General features: G+C 47.0%; 1 protein-coding gene across 3 annotated transcripts; it reads right to left on the bottom strand.

Moving 5' to 3' along the window:
• Positions 1-3,297: 3,297 nt before the first annotated feature.
• BNIP1 (BCL2 interacting protein 1) lies at positions 3,298-15,788 on the bottom strand. Of its 3 annotated transcripts, none has more exons than XM_045551165.1 (6): positions 15,658-15,783; positions 13,698-13,790; positions 10,137-10,228; positions 7,846-7,947; positions 6,946-7,064; positions 3,298-3,909 (listed from the first exon to the last, which is right to left on the bottom strand). In XM_045551165.1, the coding sequence occupies exons 1-6, from the start codon at positions 15,739-15,741 to the stop codon at positions 3,713-3,715; spliced, it is 687 nt and encodes a 228-aa protein (XP_045407121.1). In that variant the 5' UTR covers positions 15,742-15,783; the 3' UTR covers positions 3,298-3,712. The 3 variants fall into 3 exon arrangements, with proteins under 3 accessions (XP_045407121.1, XP_045407122.1, XP_045407123.1); XM_045551166.1 differs by having other exon boundaries at positions 13,698-13,907; positions 15,658-15,745; XM_045551167.1 differs by lacking the exon at positions 7,846-7,947 and having other exon boundaries at positions 15,658-15,788.
• Between the last annotated feature and the right edge of the window lie 332 nt (positions 15,789-16,120).

The following is a 16,120-nucleotide window of genomic DNA, read 5'->3' as shown; positions in this document are numbered from 1 at the left end:
CCAATACCGTGGGCCGTGGGGCTTCTGGTGTGTTGCCTGGGCCTGCTGTTGGGGACTGGAGGGACACGGGGTGATAACACTCACCCCTCCCCTCACCCCCAGGCTGAGCCCTTCATTCCTAACAACACTGCTGAGACTCCCGTCTACTATCTCTTAGATTAGCCCGCAGCTATTTTTATTCTGCCCTTGCCTAGGGAAGAAACACAGCTTGGGCACACCCTCTGGCAGGGCCCCTGGGGAGACCACCATTAGCCAAGGAAAGAAACAGAATTTACTTTACTATCTTTTTAATACTATATTATCTTTTTTCCTTAGAAGCATCTCCAAATTGAGTCACCCTGCGACGCTGCCTCCAGAGGGGCATTTTGGGCCATCTAGATGCACCAACACGATGTATCGACTCCTTCTCAGAACAGTGTTGACATGAATCAGTTGAAATAAAGTGAAGTCTCATCTCCTGGTTTGGTGGGAAGCAGGTTTCAGGGTTATGGGCTTAGAGAAGGGAGAGGGGACCCAGGAGGCAGAAAATGCGAAATGTGCATGGGACGTCCTGGAAGCCTGGGGAAGGGCCAGGCTGTGGGGTGGGCGGGAGTGACCAGGAGCACGTGGAGGCTGAGGAGCCTCAGAGTCATGGGAGTGGAGACGATGAGGGTCCGAGCTCACGGGAAGTCTGCACTGCGCATGGCTCCAGGACCACGGGGGTCACCCTGCAGATGCGCTGCAGCTGTGGGCCAGGGATGACCTCGCCTCTAAGGGAACATGCAGAGGGAGCAAAGGGAACAGGAGCTGGCCGGCATTACGGCGAATAGAGAGTGGGGGGTTGCCAGAGGAGAGGGAAACCGAGAGAGCGTGGTGCCATGGAGCCAGGGAGGTTTCTGGAAGAATCAGTGTCCAACAGGGCCAACAACTGCTGCGAGGTGAGGTAAGCGGGAGCGAAGATGTCCTCCACGTCAGCAGCCTGAGGTAACTGAGACCTTCCACCCTGCCCCTGCCACACTGGCTTCCTTGCATTCCTTGAACATGCCAGTCTGCCTCCGCCTCAGACCTCTGCCCTAGTGCTCCGCGTGCAGTCCTCTTCCTCAGCTGTCCCCACGGCTCCCGTCCCCTGCTCCACTCTTCCCCCAGTGGGACCAGCCCTGACCACTCTGCTTAAGACTGCAGACTTCCCCACTCCTACACCCAGACCTCCATCAATCTGCTCCACTCTCCCCGAACCTCTGATTTTCTAACATGGTGAACCACTCATTTAGTATGTTAATTGTTTATCACCTGCCCACCTTCCCCCAAATACCATATGCTCCGTGGTGACAGGGAATCTTTGTTTGTTCACTGTGTCTAACACAAGTGTTTGGTGCAGAGTAGGTGCTCAGTAAACACTTTTTTTTTTTGGTAGCGATGGGATTTTGTCATGTTGTTCAGGTTGGTCTCGAACTCCTGGCCTCAAGAGATCCTCGCACTTCGACTCCCAAAGTGCTAGGAGTAAATACTTCCTGAATGAAAGACCTCTTGATGGCTGCTCTGTACTTTTAATTTCTTGACTGTCAGCTAATGAAAATGTAGCATATGAGCCTGACTTATTAAGAGTGAAAATTAAAGCCATTTATGAAACATATATCAAAAACAAAATATAGGTAAGCTTCATGCATTTATGTTTTTTAAAAATTTGATATTCATTTTTTTAAAAATATATTCATGCGAGCACTTCCAATGGCCTGGTGGAAATAACCGTGCCCAAGCAAGACTGCAGAGTGAATGCGGACACTGCCCCCTCCTGGCTGAGTGTGGCGGGGCTGCTTTCTGCACAGCCAGCCCGCTGGGAAGGCAACCCCGGGGCTGCCGGGGGTTGCAGGATACTGTTATCAAAGATTTCAAAATGGGTCAAATTTGACTCTTTTAAGCAGGAGGCAAGTAAAAGAGGAATAAAGTGTCAAAGAGCATTTTTAGGGAGTACAGAGCCTGCGAGTTTCCATATTTCGAGGAGGATGTTGACAATTAGCGGGAAGTAGTACAGAAAAATGTTAAGACAAGAAAATCCTCACGTGACAACCTCCATCTGCTGCACGTACAGCTGGAGTCTGAGTGGGAATTTCCCATCTGTGCCTTAGTCTCAGCTTTAATTTGACTATAAATAAGACACATGTGTGCACAATTTGCACTTGAGTGTCTTTTGGGGGCCAAGAATTGTTTAAGGATGATATATGGCTGGAAATTGTGTGTGTGTGTGTGTGTGTGTGTGTGTGTGTGTGTGTGTGTGTACACACTTTAACTTGGACTACTCAGCACGCTACTCTGAGGGGTGCAGCCAGTCTGTTATAACTGGGTCCCGTGATGATCTGTCACTTGGTAACTGAGTCACTCTTGACACCCTCTGCTCAGGCAGGTCTAGACAGAGCTGCCATGCCTGGCCAGCTTCTCCCGAGGCCCTCTGGCTGTTTGCTGCAGGGAACCTCAGGGCCAGAGCCCTGGGGGTGGCAGCATTTGGGAAGGCCATGGCAGGCCATCGTAAGGAACTACACTTGTTACTTTATAATTGCTTTTGATTCTCAAGTTGACTCTACGAGGGTCTCTATGGACGATCACCTCCACTTTACAGATGGGGAAACTGAGGCTTAGCGACATAAGGTAACGTGCCCATGGTCACGTGCTCCATTAGTAGTAGAGCCAAGACTCAAAACCAAGTGTTTGAGCCAAGGTTCCAAGTCCACATTCTTGTTACTTTCCCTTCTGCCTCCACAATGCCCCCCCCCCCCAGGTCCTTAGGGGCTATAAATAGCGGGGAAGGTGGGGTTTCAAGCTCCAGGGCAGCCAGGCCTTAGCGCAAGAAGACACCAATACCTCCAGGGCCGGCCTCGCTGGGCCCTAGTCCCCTGTCATCGATGAACTCAGGCCCACATGAGCCTCAGCTTCTCACTAGCTTCTCCCTCTTTGGTTGTACTTGGCTCTGGACCTGAGAGAAGGCTTAGCCAGCCCGAGTCACGACACATCCCAGGCCTGGCCGGGCTGCTGTGCAGAGGAGAAAGACGTCCCGCTCAGCCCCTTCAGAAGCTGGTGTGCACCACTCCCACAGGGGGCCACTTGCACTCTCCTTCCTAATAGTCCATGAGATCTTTCTGTTGCTCCCCGAGGAAGGAACCGTGTCTGGTTTTGCCAATGTCCTTGTAATGCTCAGCAGTGTCCGTAACACCCTGTGTGTGGCAGCTGCTTAATAATTCTTTGTTGCGTAAATGACTAAATAATCAAGTTCATGTCCTAGAAATCTGGACATCAAGAGAAGAGGCACAAACATTCCCAGAGGGATACCTTATAAAACCAAATGCGTTTTATTCTATTAAATACAATCAAGTTTATTCAAGGAATGGCTGTGAGTTTTCATCATCCTTCTTCCCACCTCTTCTCTCTTCCCTCCACCAGATCTGGCATTTAGGGCTCAGTGGGACAGGGAGAGAGGAGGGGGATCACATCCTGGCTGCTGGGCTCTGAGTGCTCAGGGACCCCTGTGTTCTGACGGTGTCCCAGTGACCGGCCTGCCCCATTGCTCTGCTCGCCCTCCACAAGCCACTCGCAGAACACCAGGCAGCTGCATCTCCCCGAGCTGCTGAGTGGCGGGAGCAAGCGCGGCTGTGGCTTGGCCTGGCGGCCTGGGCTGGCGCTCAGGAGCTGGACGGACCCTGACACAGCAGCTGGAAGAGCCAAAGCTGGCAGCTTTGGGGTCTCACAAAAAAGGAAAGAGCCGCTTTTTCACGATATAGAGGACCGTAGCAAGAAACAGGGCCAGAGCAAGGAAGATGAGAAGTTTGTCCGTTAGCTCCCGGCGATTGTATTTGGTGATGAGCTTCCGGCCCAGCTGGATGGTCCCGGACATGGACTTAAATTCTTCATTTGCATCCAGGATTGTTCGTGAAGAATTGACTGAAACAAGAGAGGGAGGGGCCTGACTCAGACTGTGCAGCACGGAAGCCAAAGACCTTGCTCTGCAGGCCAGGCTGCCAGTAACAGCCTGCGTTCTGAGCGAGCGTGTCCGAGCCAGGACCCAGCACGTGCATGGAGACCGTCTAGAGGGCAGAGAGAATGAGCAGCCGCCAAGGAGAGGCTCCCAGGTCCAGCCAGCTCCAGGGTGAGGTGGATTGTCTGGGAGTCCTCAATCACGGATGTCACTAGGGGCAAGGTCAGACAAGGCCTGCTTGCCGCGCCCCGCACCTTGGCTCTCCGAAGCAGACAGGTGCTGCTGAGAAGAGCCACCAGCCGTGAAAAACCCGTGAACAACCCGTGAACAACCCGCCATCACAGGCAGGCCCTGGGGCGGCAGCCAGGGGGCACCAGCCCTTCCCACCTGGGAGGTGCGGCTGGCAGATGTCAGCCAGTCAGACCTGCTCTTTGCAGGAGCACAGAAGGGCAGGGTGGGCTGGGCCCTCCCACAGCCCTCACACATACCCGTCGTTCAGTCCTGCAGGCCTGGGACACAGGCTGTAGCTTCAAAGATGTGACAACTGTGTGACATGCTGTGTGACACCTAAGGAAGGGCCCATGTCCTTTAAGGGATCATTGTGCCCAAGGTCAAACGTATTTGTGACTATAGGTTTCCGGGCCTGATACTTGGGGTAGGTTTACCCGGCAAGCTTCCCCTACAAAGCACAATAAGGTATCATCGGAACATCCATCGAGTAAGATACATTAAGTGAAAAGGCAAAGGGTAAAAGAGCACATGTGAAATGTTTCCACTTATGTAAGAAAGAGGCAGATAAATAATATTCCACCTGCTTATGCTATATGAGCTTGGAGGATCTCAGAAGGATATAAAAGAAATAGGTAACAGTGGTTGCCTCTGGGAATGGACAAGTCAAGGGTCAGTTGGAAGTCAGAACGGAGTGTTGTCTTCTTGTGTCCCTTGTGTACTGTCCTGGCCAATAATACCATGTGGCTCCTGAGCGTGTAAAACGTGGTTAATCCAAATGGAGATGTCTGTGAGTATTAAATACATGCAAGATTTCCAAGATTTAATATGGGGGGAGAAAAGGAATGTCAGATATCCCAATAATTTTTAATATTAACTGCATGTTGAAATTATAATATTTTGCACAATGTCCCAATGGGTTAAACAAAATGTAATATTAAAATTAATTTATGTTTCTTTTTACTCTTGTGAATGTGCCTACTAGAAAAGTGACACGTGGGCTCACGTTTTCTACTGGACAGCTCTAGGCTGGAGGTTTTTTCCTTCACCACGTTGTATGTGCTACCTCTTCACAAAATTAAAAGCTACTAAGTAAATGACATTAATTACCAGAAGAAACACAGCAATAAAAATGACAGATAAAATAGGAAAGACAAGCATTTACACAAGAATCCCTCTCGGCCCTCTTGCTCCATGCTGGCTGCCATTTCAAAACCCGAAGTAAATAAGAACTTGTTAAGTAAAAACCTAATAGACCTTTCTTCCTGAACTTTATTACGATGAAGAATTTTGAACCATCACCACAGTAGCCAGCACAGCATCATGAGATGCCATGTGCCCATCACCCGTCCCTAAGAGCCACCAATCCTGTCATCTCGGCTCCCACCCCACGCAACTCCCCCCACTCCTAGGATTTTGCAGCAAATTCCAGGCATCATAGCCCTAATAGGTTTTTTTCTGTTAAACTGTAGTCCTAATAGGCCTTTAAATCCAGCTGAATTTGTGGGGCATAAGGAAAGGATTAAGAACTGCACTTTCCCTTTTCTTCAACAGCTATTTCTTCTAAAAATGTGCCCCAAGAACAACCCTCACACTGGGGGCCCCTTAACACCCCAGAAAGCAGCAATATTTGTGTCTCCTTCTCATCACTGGAGGGGGGTGTCCTGTCACCCACATTAGAGCATCGAAGCCGAGACTCAAAGGCCACGTTGTCTCATTCTCACTCCCTCCAAAGCCTCCCAAAGGCCCAGCCGTGCCCAGGTGCGCACCGGGAGGAGGCGGCTGGCTGGTTCTGGGCCTGAAAGCTCATAAGTTGCAGACACAAGGCGTGGCTGTGGGGTTACTTGTTTGCTTTCCTTTCCTTCTGGCTCTTGAATGGTGCACTGAGAAAAAAAGTAGTTCAAAATTACAGATAATTGCTAGGGGTGGTAATGGTATTATGGTTATGGGGTTGTTTTTGTTTTTTTCCCAAAGAGTCCCTTATCTTTTAGAGAGACCAACTGAGATATTTATGGATGATGTCTGGGATTTGCTTCAAAATAATCCAGATGGGGGAATGTGGTGAGGGTAGAACTGAAACTCACTCACTGGCCATGAGCTGACAGTGCTGAAGTGGGTGACAGGTTCAGGGGACTCATGACACCATGCTCGCTACTTTGTCTCTGTGTGAAATTTGCCAAAAGCATTTCAAGGAGTAAACGCTGTTTTCCTACACTGAACAGCCCTGGGGAGGGCTGCTCCTCTTCTGTGTCACAGGCAGATACTCTCAGTCTCTTCTGTAGCTCCTGGCTGGGATCTTGTGAAAGGAACTCACAGGAAGAATAACGACTGGGGGTACGACTGTAAACCGAGGTCCCAGTAGTCTTACCAGCAGCCAACACTAAACTGCTCTTGGGGCGACAATTCCCAAACCTGCCTGGCCGAACAGGGCCCCAGAGCCCTGGATGAACGTCAGAATCCCAGGCCCCCTGCCTAGCCCCGCCGACACCCTCTCTCCGGGAGAGGCCCGAGGGTCTCCGCTTCTCACATGAGCCCCAGGGAAAGCGTCCACTGGGGAAACACTGACGGGCTGCGGGGTCTTCTAGTACAACTATAAAAAAGCGAAACAAGAGCAGCACCTTCCCACTCGGGGTGAGACCCAGCTGTCAGTCAAGTCGTGTCGTGAGTGAGAAGCCACAGAGTCAGCGAGCTTCGGGCATGCAGGCGGAGGGGCCCGGTGAGGGCTCTGGAGCCAGTGCCTGTGGGAGAGCTTCCTCCTCCCGGCCTGGCTTTACCTAGAGTCTGCATGGCCTCCTCGCTCTGGTGGACCTGCTGCGACATCATCCTGCTGATCCCCATGAGGCTCTCTGTGATGGCGCTGGACGTCTGGGCCAAGCTTTCTTTGGTGGTTTTCCTAAAAGTCCAGAGGAAGGGGAGGAGGAATGTCAACAAAAGCCTCGCTGCAAGCAGGCCCCATATTCAAATGAGAGCCCATTTTTTACCTATCAAAGTGGTGTAGATATTTTAAATGATCACAGTCAATGCTGTTAATAGCAAGGGCGTGCTGAGACCCACACTCTTGCAGCTGCTAGCAGGAATGTAAACCAATGGTGCCTTCTGTAAAGCAGTTTTCCAATATGGATCAGGAGCCTTAGAAATGTTCATTCCTTTGACCCAATAATCTCATCCCTGGGAATCTCTCCAAAGGAAATATCCAAAATGTGGATAAAGCCTTATGTTCTAAGATATGCCCTGGTATATTATTAACAATACTGAAAAACTAGAAATGCAAGGAGACAGGGGATTGTACTAACATACAATCAACATACTATGTACTGTTTAACTTTAAAAAATGGGCAAGCTTTGTGCTGAAAGAGTAGGATACTAAATTTTATATATGGTATGATTTTGACTTTGTAAAAAATATGAAAGAAGAAAAAACGAGGAGGCAATATGCCAAAATGCTCGTGAGTAATAATACTACAGCTTATTTTCATTTTGTAATTCATATACTTTTATTTTACCAATTTACTACAAATAAATATGCATTCCTTTCAAACTTCAAAAAAATTATTTAGGTAATAAAATTAAATACCAAGCTGAAAACAAGCGGAGGTTTCCTGCAGTGGGTTTCACATCTTGCCAATTGTTATCTGTTCTATTATCAGAGCCCAGAAAGACAAAAGAACAGGTACCTTTGCCTTAAGAGCTCTCCTCCCCGGAGAAGTTCTGCTTTCTCTAGATTGTCGATTGCAATTTTGCAAGTGAGATTAGCTTTCCTCCATGAGGTCTGATTGCTGGAATCAGAAGGGTCATGTGTAAGTTTCTGTCGACTCCCCCAGTTCCTTAGTTCAAATCACTGCAGTGCCTTCCAGCAAAGGAGCAATCGGGAAGGCCCCCTAGGTGTGGCCCTGGGGGCCACCTCTTGCCACTTCCTCCTCTTGGTGCCCCAGCAACTGCCCTCTCTCAGTCCTGACACCTCTCAACTGGACCCTGGAGGCCACCTCGGGATGCTCTATGTCTGTCCCTCTCCCCTCTTGGCCACACTCCTCTGTGCACAGCCCCACAAGGGCTCCAGATGTAAGGGCAGCAACCAGACTTCCCAGCTGGGCACACGTGTCCTGGCCGGTGCTGTTCCTGAAAACTATGACTTACTCATCTCTGTATCTCCAGTGCCTACAACATCGTTTCTGGCCCCTCAGCTGCTTGATTAGTATATGTGGTAGGAAGGAAAGAAGATCACCAAAAGCCAATTTTTCTCAATATTTCTTCAAGGTTTGCTGTTCTTTACATACTACAGACCAGTCATGAACAACACAAACATATTGTGTTAGCAGAGCCCTGACTGACATTGTTTATTTATACTCTTTACCTAAGCTCCCTTGTGAGTGACAACTGAAATTTAATAGCTAGCTCCCTGGGTTTAGCAATGCAGCCTTTGTCAATAAATTATAAAAAGGCTAATTGCATCTCTCTGAGAATCACACCCATGCTCCAGAACTCTTATGCAGCCGGCTTAAACCAATCGTGCTAAGCCCTGGAAATAAATACTCTAAAATTAGAACAGAGTACATGAGCTGACAGGGTGGTCTTCTAACAGCACCTTTATGCTGAAGGTCTTCAAATGGGCTCTCTGATGCCTAAACGGCATCTGCCATTTCACACTTGCCATTCTAAAAGCATCAGTTACATTGTCAAATGGTTGGCAAGGGAGTTCTGTGGGGCCCTGGGATGAGGGATGAAGGAGCGGCAGTGTCTGTCCTTAAGGGGCTCACATTTACTGGGGAGAAAGACAAGCAAACAGATGCTTCGTGTATGGTGTGACAAGCACGACGACCCAGGCAAGCACAACACAGTTGCCAAAGTGCTAATTTTACCACTTTCTCTCCTGCCCGTAACTCCCGCTTCATGGATGGCCATTCCCCAGCTCTAAACCCATGCTCAGCTGAGTGTGTCTTTGTGACTTATGGTGCCTTATACAAGGGCTCCTCTGCACTCAGTGTTTATAATCTGAGTACGTTTGGTGGGTCAGGAAAGCAAAAGCCATCATAACACAAAGTAATCGCTGGAACATCGCCTGCCGCTCACTCGCCCTCTCTGCTGACACTGGGCTCACCGGGCCGTGTCTTTGCCACACAGCGGCTGTCAGGGAGGACAGCGCCGAGGAAATGCTCAGAAGCAGAGCCACAGATCTGGCCGAGGTGGACCAATGAACAGGGGCAAAGAGAAAACTGTGGGGGTGATGAGAATGGTGAAGAGAATGATCTAGACTCCAGACAACCGGGAAAGCTGACGGAGCCCTCAAATATATTTGGAACAACAACTCTCTTTATAATTAGTTACAAAAGTCAAACGTGACAGGAAAGATACTATTTCATGTTGTCAGGCAATTCTGTTGGAAAAGTTAATACCTCTCCCAACTCAATATCAAAAAATGGCATAACTTCAATTAGACACTTTAGAAAAAAAGAAATGGCACATAGCTGCAGCTATATAATAAAGCTTTATCACACAGCTGTAATTATAACCTCAGTTTTGTTTAACATAACTTACACTTATTTACATTTTTTTTGTTTCATTTTTTCAGATAACATCCCGCTCAAAACCTTTTAAATTTTGGTCCAACTGAAATAGTTTCTCTTTCAGTGGACTTTTTCTGGTAGCAATTATTCTTAGATAAAAACAACCCTGCATTACAAAAGCAATCATATTTTTTGTTTTGCTTTAAAAACATAAAATACAGCACAATGTGAAATATGCTTCTGCAAGCTAGGCACAGCTCCACCTGCCCACAGGGGCCCTGTTTACCCCTCCCCCTCCCGCCCCGATTTAAGAATTACTGATCTAGAGAGAACATCCTGCCTGCGTGTAAATGATATAAGTAAGTCCCCATTAAACCGGGTTTATTAGGCAAACACATGCACAGGCCTCACAGGGAACAAGTGACCCAACAGAGGCCACTGGCAGGAGGCCAGGCCCCGCCTACCTGAGCATCTGCTTCTTGTGATTCTCCACTTCCTGGAGTAGAAGTTGCTTCTCTGACTCTTTGTCTTGCTCTTTAGCCGACTGCTCAAGCTCCTGTGTGGAAAAATAGCTCTATGTTAAAATGATTTTAAACACCAATATGAAAACAAAAGAGCACTTCTATTTCTGGCAAAGGCGTACAATAGCACTTGAAGCACACTTTGAAAATAGAACACCTAGGAATGCTAGGTAACATATAACACACACCCTTTTAAATATATAGCTACGTCTGCAACAAAGAAGAATCCCTAGGGCACAAAAGGGAGAAAGGAACCGAGAGCCAGAGCAGTCAGCCTGTGAGGGAGGCACGGCTGCCCTGAAGTGAGAGTTGCTGCTCTTATAATCCAGGGCATGCCAGAAAAGAAAAGAAAAAAAGAAATGACAAAATACTAGCCCACTGATCCCTTCACACCTAACGGGTGCGGTGCACACTGTCTGGGGGATGGACATGATCACTCATTTAAAATCTATATTCCCTACTAGAATGTAAACTGTATGACTAAGCAGAGCTACAAGTGGTGCTATTCACTTTGGATATCCCTCGTGCCTGGCACATATTAGGCCTAGAATCACTGAATGGAAAAATGGATGCATGGGAAGAAGGGAGGGAGGAATGAAGGAGAAATGTACAATTTCCTCATGAAACGTTGCCTGGAAGTTCTGTCAGAGAGCAGTATTACTCTGGAGAGAAGAAAGGGGTTAGAATGGTTCTCAAATTCCAGTTTGAGAATCATACATGCAAAGACAGACACACAGGTACTTACACACAGTCATGCCCAACATTTACTACGTGCAGAACACCGTATTTTGAGGATGAGGCCAATTCTCTTCTAGTATCACACAATCTTGTTACCAATACACAAAAATACACTGATATAAAAGTTAAAAACATCAAACAAATAGAAATCTTGTATTTATTTCCAGGTATAAAAAGAGTATATAAGGCCGGGCACGGTGGCTCACGCCTGTAATCCTAGCACTCTGAGAGGCAGAGGTGGGCAGATCGTTTGAGCTCAGGAGTTCAAGACCAGCCTGAACAAGAGCGAGACCCCGTCTCTACTAAAAATAGAAAAAATTAGCCAGGTATGGTGGTGCTCACCTGTAGTCCCAGCTACTGGGGAGGCTGAGGCAGAAGGATTGCTTAAGCCCAGGAGTTTGAGGTTGCTTTGAGCTAGGCTTGACACCAGGGCACTCTAGCCAGGGATGGGGTTATTCATTTGCTGACCATGTGCTTATTAGGTCCTTATTAGGTGCCAGGGATACCCCAGCTCAAGGTAGTGACATTATTGGGGATGTGGGGGCAAAGTAATAAATATGTAAATGTACCGGTGAGGTAATTTTAATTAGTGAAGGAAATAAACACTGGGTAAGCACCCAGATACTTAAACGAAAAAACAGAGAAACACTCATACTGAAGGTGGTGGGTGTAGTAGGAGAGTTGAAGTCATGCTGAGTTGAAGAAGGTCTTCTAGGGAATAAGTTAGCTTTAAAAAGAAAAATGTGGGAGTAGTCCAAATAAATGCTCTTTAATAGAGAACTGGCTAAAAAAAAATTACAGCTATTTAAAAAAGAATGAGGAAGCTCTCTAATTACTGATATGGAAAGATTTCCAACACATATTGTTCAAGTTTTAAAAAGCTGTGTTTCAGGCCAGGTGCAGTGGCTCACACCTGTAATCCTAGCACTCTGGGAGGCAGAGGCAGGAGGATCACTTGAGGTCAGGAGGTCAAGACCAGCCTGAGCAAGAGCAAGACCCTGTCTCTACAAAAAAATAGAAAAAATTAGCCGGGCATGGTGGCACACACCTGTGGTACCAGCTACTTGGGAGGCTGAGGCAGGAGTATCACTTGAGCCTGGGAGTTTGAGGTTGCAGTGAGCTATGATGATGCCACGGCACTCTAGCCCAGGCAACAGAGCAAGATTCTGTCTCAAAAAAAAAAAAAAAAGCCTCGTTTTAGTATGCTACCTTTCAGATGAGAATTGGCGAAGAAATAAGAAACTATATTTGTCTCTTAAAACATTTGAGTAGAGAAACTCTGGAAAGATACATAAGTAACAAAAGTGGTTACCTGTTTGGAAGAGGGGAACAGAGAACAAAAAAGAGACATAACTGAGACTTTTCACTGTATGTCTGCATTTACATATACATACACATTTATACAACATGTAAAAGTAACATCCTTTCAAAAACAAAAAATTGAAATGATGAAATCAGTGCTGGAGATGGAGGTCAAAAGAGATCAGCTAGATATGGGGACATTGCTGAAAGTCTATAGTTAACTCCTATAGCAAAAACTGCACATTTTCAAAATGGCCCTTTAAAATCCCTAAGGAAGGCAACACACAGGACACAGACAGACTGTTTCACAGGTGTCCAACTGGCCAGCTTTGAAACAGACTGTCGTCTTCTGTTAAGCAACAATAGAGTTGTTGGCTAGCTTTTGAAGTCATGTTATATGAAAAGCACAAGTCTTTAAACCCCAGTACCATATGCGATGAGACCAGGCACCACAAGACCCATCCAGGGATGGGCAGATTCACGACACCCATCTAACCTTCACGGAAGGCACAACAGTAGAAATATCTCTGCTAGTCAAACTGCTACTTCTCATTCTCTAGTGTTTGGGGTTTTGTTTTGTTTTGTTTTTAAGAGACAGGGTCTCGCTTTGTTACCTAGGCTGCAGTGCAGTGGCCTGATCATAGCTCACTGTAGCCTCAAACACCTGGGCTCAAGTGATCCTCCCACCTCAGCCGCTGGAGTAGCTGGAGCTACCAGCATGTGCCACCATGCCCAGTCAATTTTTAAAATCTTTTGAGAGATGGCTATGCTGCCCAGGTTGTCTCAAATTCTTGGGCTCAAGCAATCCTCCCCTGTCTGCCTCCTGAGTTACTAGGATTACAGGTGTGAACCACTGTGCCTGGCTCTCTAGTGTTTTTTGGGATGGCACATATAATAGTTGAATTCAGGTGTATTAAACGTGCACATGATGTAACTTGTTGACTATATAAACAGAAAGGAAGATGCTGGGCAAAGTGACAGCATGAAAAAAGCCTAGGAGACACTGGTGATGGATTGAGGTGAAAACGAGTGAATGGGTTAGAGAGGGTGACAGAGAAGAGAAAGCAGTTGAAGTGGCCTCAGGGTTTCACATATTCCAAGGATGTAGCTGGTCCTAGTGCAGTGGTGTTTACAACTAATTGATCACAACCAGTTACAGATTCCTTTGTTTCTTCTCCACTCCCACTGCTTCACTTGACTACCCTTAAAAAAAACTCCCAAGGATAATCATGTTCCTGTCATCCACTTGTTGACACAGCTGACAGTGTTCTGTATTCAAAAGTTTCTCATTGTTATCTGATAAATAGGTTAGTACAGAGTCACCCTCGCTGTCTAAAAATGTTTGCTACTCCCTCCAACTGGTATCTAAAGAAACTGGACAGCTCTAAAAGCAGAGGCTATAAGCAGGACTGAGCCCCCTTCACTGTTACCCATTCTCAGCATCTCGGTTCTGGGAGTACCCACCTGTATTCTGTAACGTAACTGTTGAAATTTCTCTTTCACTTTAGCATTCAGTTCGGTAAGTGCACTCAAAGGTCCCGAACAATCACGAATATCCTGGGAGACATTGAAGAGATGAGAGGCCTTTCCCGAGGCAATGAAATGAAATGACACCATGTGTACAGTGAGACTGGCCTACTGATTGTAACGCATCCTGATCTCTGCTATTTACCTCTGCAACACAAGCAAAACCATTATCATTTGCATTTTTCTCATGCTTCTTTAATGTTAAGCAGATAATATAAAAGCATAGAAACAAACACAGCTCTGCCTTGACCTACCTTTTAGTTCCTAAATTTTAACAATACACATCACCTGGCCAGGATGAAAAGCTTAAAACAGCTTGTATGTCCAACAAGAATGAACATGCAGAAGTGATACTATAACTTTAGATCCTTTACACTTAACATTTGATGCTTAAATACCTAGCATCAAATGACAAGATTAACTTCTGCAGTCTGATTTTACAAACCATCAGTTATAAATCAGAGTGTTTACAGAAACTTTAAGGGTAGATTTAGAATTTGTTGCCAGACATTCAGAATTATTGGTGCTGGGTTTCAGAACAGGCTCTGGAGCCAGACTATGTGGATTCAAATCCTGGCTATAGCAACTTATTAGCTGTGTAACCTCTTGAAAAAATTACTTAAGTTCTCTGTGCCTCAGTTTCCTTATCATATTACCTACCTCATAGATCATATATGTATGTAAAGCACTTAGCAGAGCAGCTAGAACACAGTTAGAATGCAATATATCTAGTTGTAATCAATCTTTCCCATCAGCAATCACAACAACTCAAATGTTAGAAAAAGCACAAAAGGGGGCCTAAGCAATTTAGATTATGTGAAAAGGTAATTTCATTTATATGAATCCTAAGTTTATTTTTCTAGAATTGGCCTAGGATTTTTGTAGTTTATGTGTCGGAGAAGTGAAGTTCAAGAAGTTTAAATGTTTGCATCATGTTTCTTCACTTGTCCTCTGGCATACTCGTTAAACCACACTTCTTTGCATCATATGATAAACCACTAATTTGGTTTATTCTGCACCTGGTTTATCTGGGAAGCCCTACTTTCCTTTACTTTTTGGTATACTTTGTTACAAACTCCAAGTCTACATCTAATGTTTAGTGACATCTGTTGGAAATGGAAGCAATTTGCTTTAAAAAACCAAGGTTTAAAACTCTTGATTTCTTTTTGCTAAACTCATGGAACCATTTCTACATTCCTAACACTCGTCTAGGCAAACTGATTTATTGCACTTCTGCCCTTAAATAGCTTAAGGCAAAGTACCTCATTTTCCCTGTCTGCTAAAAGGAAGAGAGACTTTCTAAGGTGCTTTTCCTGGGCGGAGTTTCCCAGTCCGGGTCCTGGTATTGCCACTGCCTGCCTTCTGACTTTGGCCTTGGTGCTTTACTCGATGTCCTCATGTACAAAAACGCAACTACGGTCTAGGTTACGTTCACTTCACCCGATGCCTCCCGTGCCAGGTGGCCTTGGGTGCCACGGGGCACCGGACCAGGGTTCATGGCCTCCGGGACGCTACCAGGTGATAGGGAAGGAGGTGTCAGAAGGCGGGGCCAAGTAGGATGACAGGTAGGTTGTGCGGTGGTTCAGGGGCGGGGCGACGGCCGGGGTGTGGGTTGGAGGGACAAAGTGGGGCCACAAATGGGGGCCACAAAGGGGTGGCCGGGTTAGGGGCGGTGGACAGCGGGGTGCTCTGGAGAAGGGGCACCCAGACGGAGGATCAAGCCAGCGGTCACGGGGACAGGATCAAAGGGGGACAAGAGGGTAAATGGTTCTGGGGCGGGGCCAACAGCCTGGGAGACCGAGTGGGGAAAGTTCAGGAGCGAGACCGCCGAGCTCACAGGCCTGCGGAGCTTTCGTTAGGGCTGCTGGAGCCCGGCAGGGGTCCCGGGAATCACTACCTGGATAAGCGCCTTCACCTCCAGGTCGAATTTGACAATCTCTTGGTTACAGATCCGGACGTGGACGTCTTGGGGAGCCGCCATGTTGGGAACGCCGGCTACGGGCAGCAGCGGGGCCCAAATTAAAACGTACTTTCGCACCGCCTTCTTCTCGTCCCCGCCCCGTCTCGGACCGGCGCCGCTTAGAGACCGGTGTAAATAAATGGCAAGCGAGGGTCACGGCGCCGAGTTGTGGGGACTTTCCCTGACACGTGGCGGGAAATCAGCCTCTCCTCTTGGTTTGGTCCTGATAAAACGGAAAGGAAGAGAAGAGGGACTATCAAGAATGCTTAACAGTGGCCTCTTTCCATCTTCCGCCTATCCGCGATTCTAGTGACTACGTATTTTTTGCATACAAAAAAAAAAAAAAGACTGGAAGAAAAGTATCAATTGGGAAGTCTCTGAAAGATGCAATCAACAATTG

The sequence above is a fragment of the Lemur catta genome, chromosome 5 (genome assembly GCF_020740605.2).
Source record: "Lemur catta isolate mLemCat1 chromosome 5, mLemCat1.pri, whole genome shotgun sequence".
In the NCBI taxonomy this organism is placed as follows: Eukaryota; Metazoa; Chordata; class Mammalia; order Primates; family Lemuridae; genus Lemur; species Lemur catta.
This window is presented reverse-complemented; position numbering and strand designations above follow the sequence as displayed.

Excerpts from the sequence above, each read along its gene's own strand:
- BNIP1 (XM_045551165.1), bottom strand. The coding sequence starts at position 15,741 with ATGGCGGCTCCCCAAGACGTCCACGTCCGGATCTGTAACCAAGAGATT. Across the intron at positions 10,229-13,697 it reads AGTTACGTTACAGAATACAG|GAGCTTGAGCAGTCGGCTAA; the intron begins GTGGGTACTCCC and ends TTTTCCACACAG. Across the intron at positions 7,948-10,136 it reads CACAAGAAGCAGATGCTCAG|CAATCAGACCTCATGGAGGA; the intron begins GTAGGCGGGGCC and ends TTCTGATTCCAG.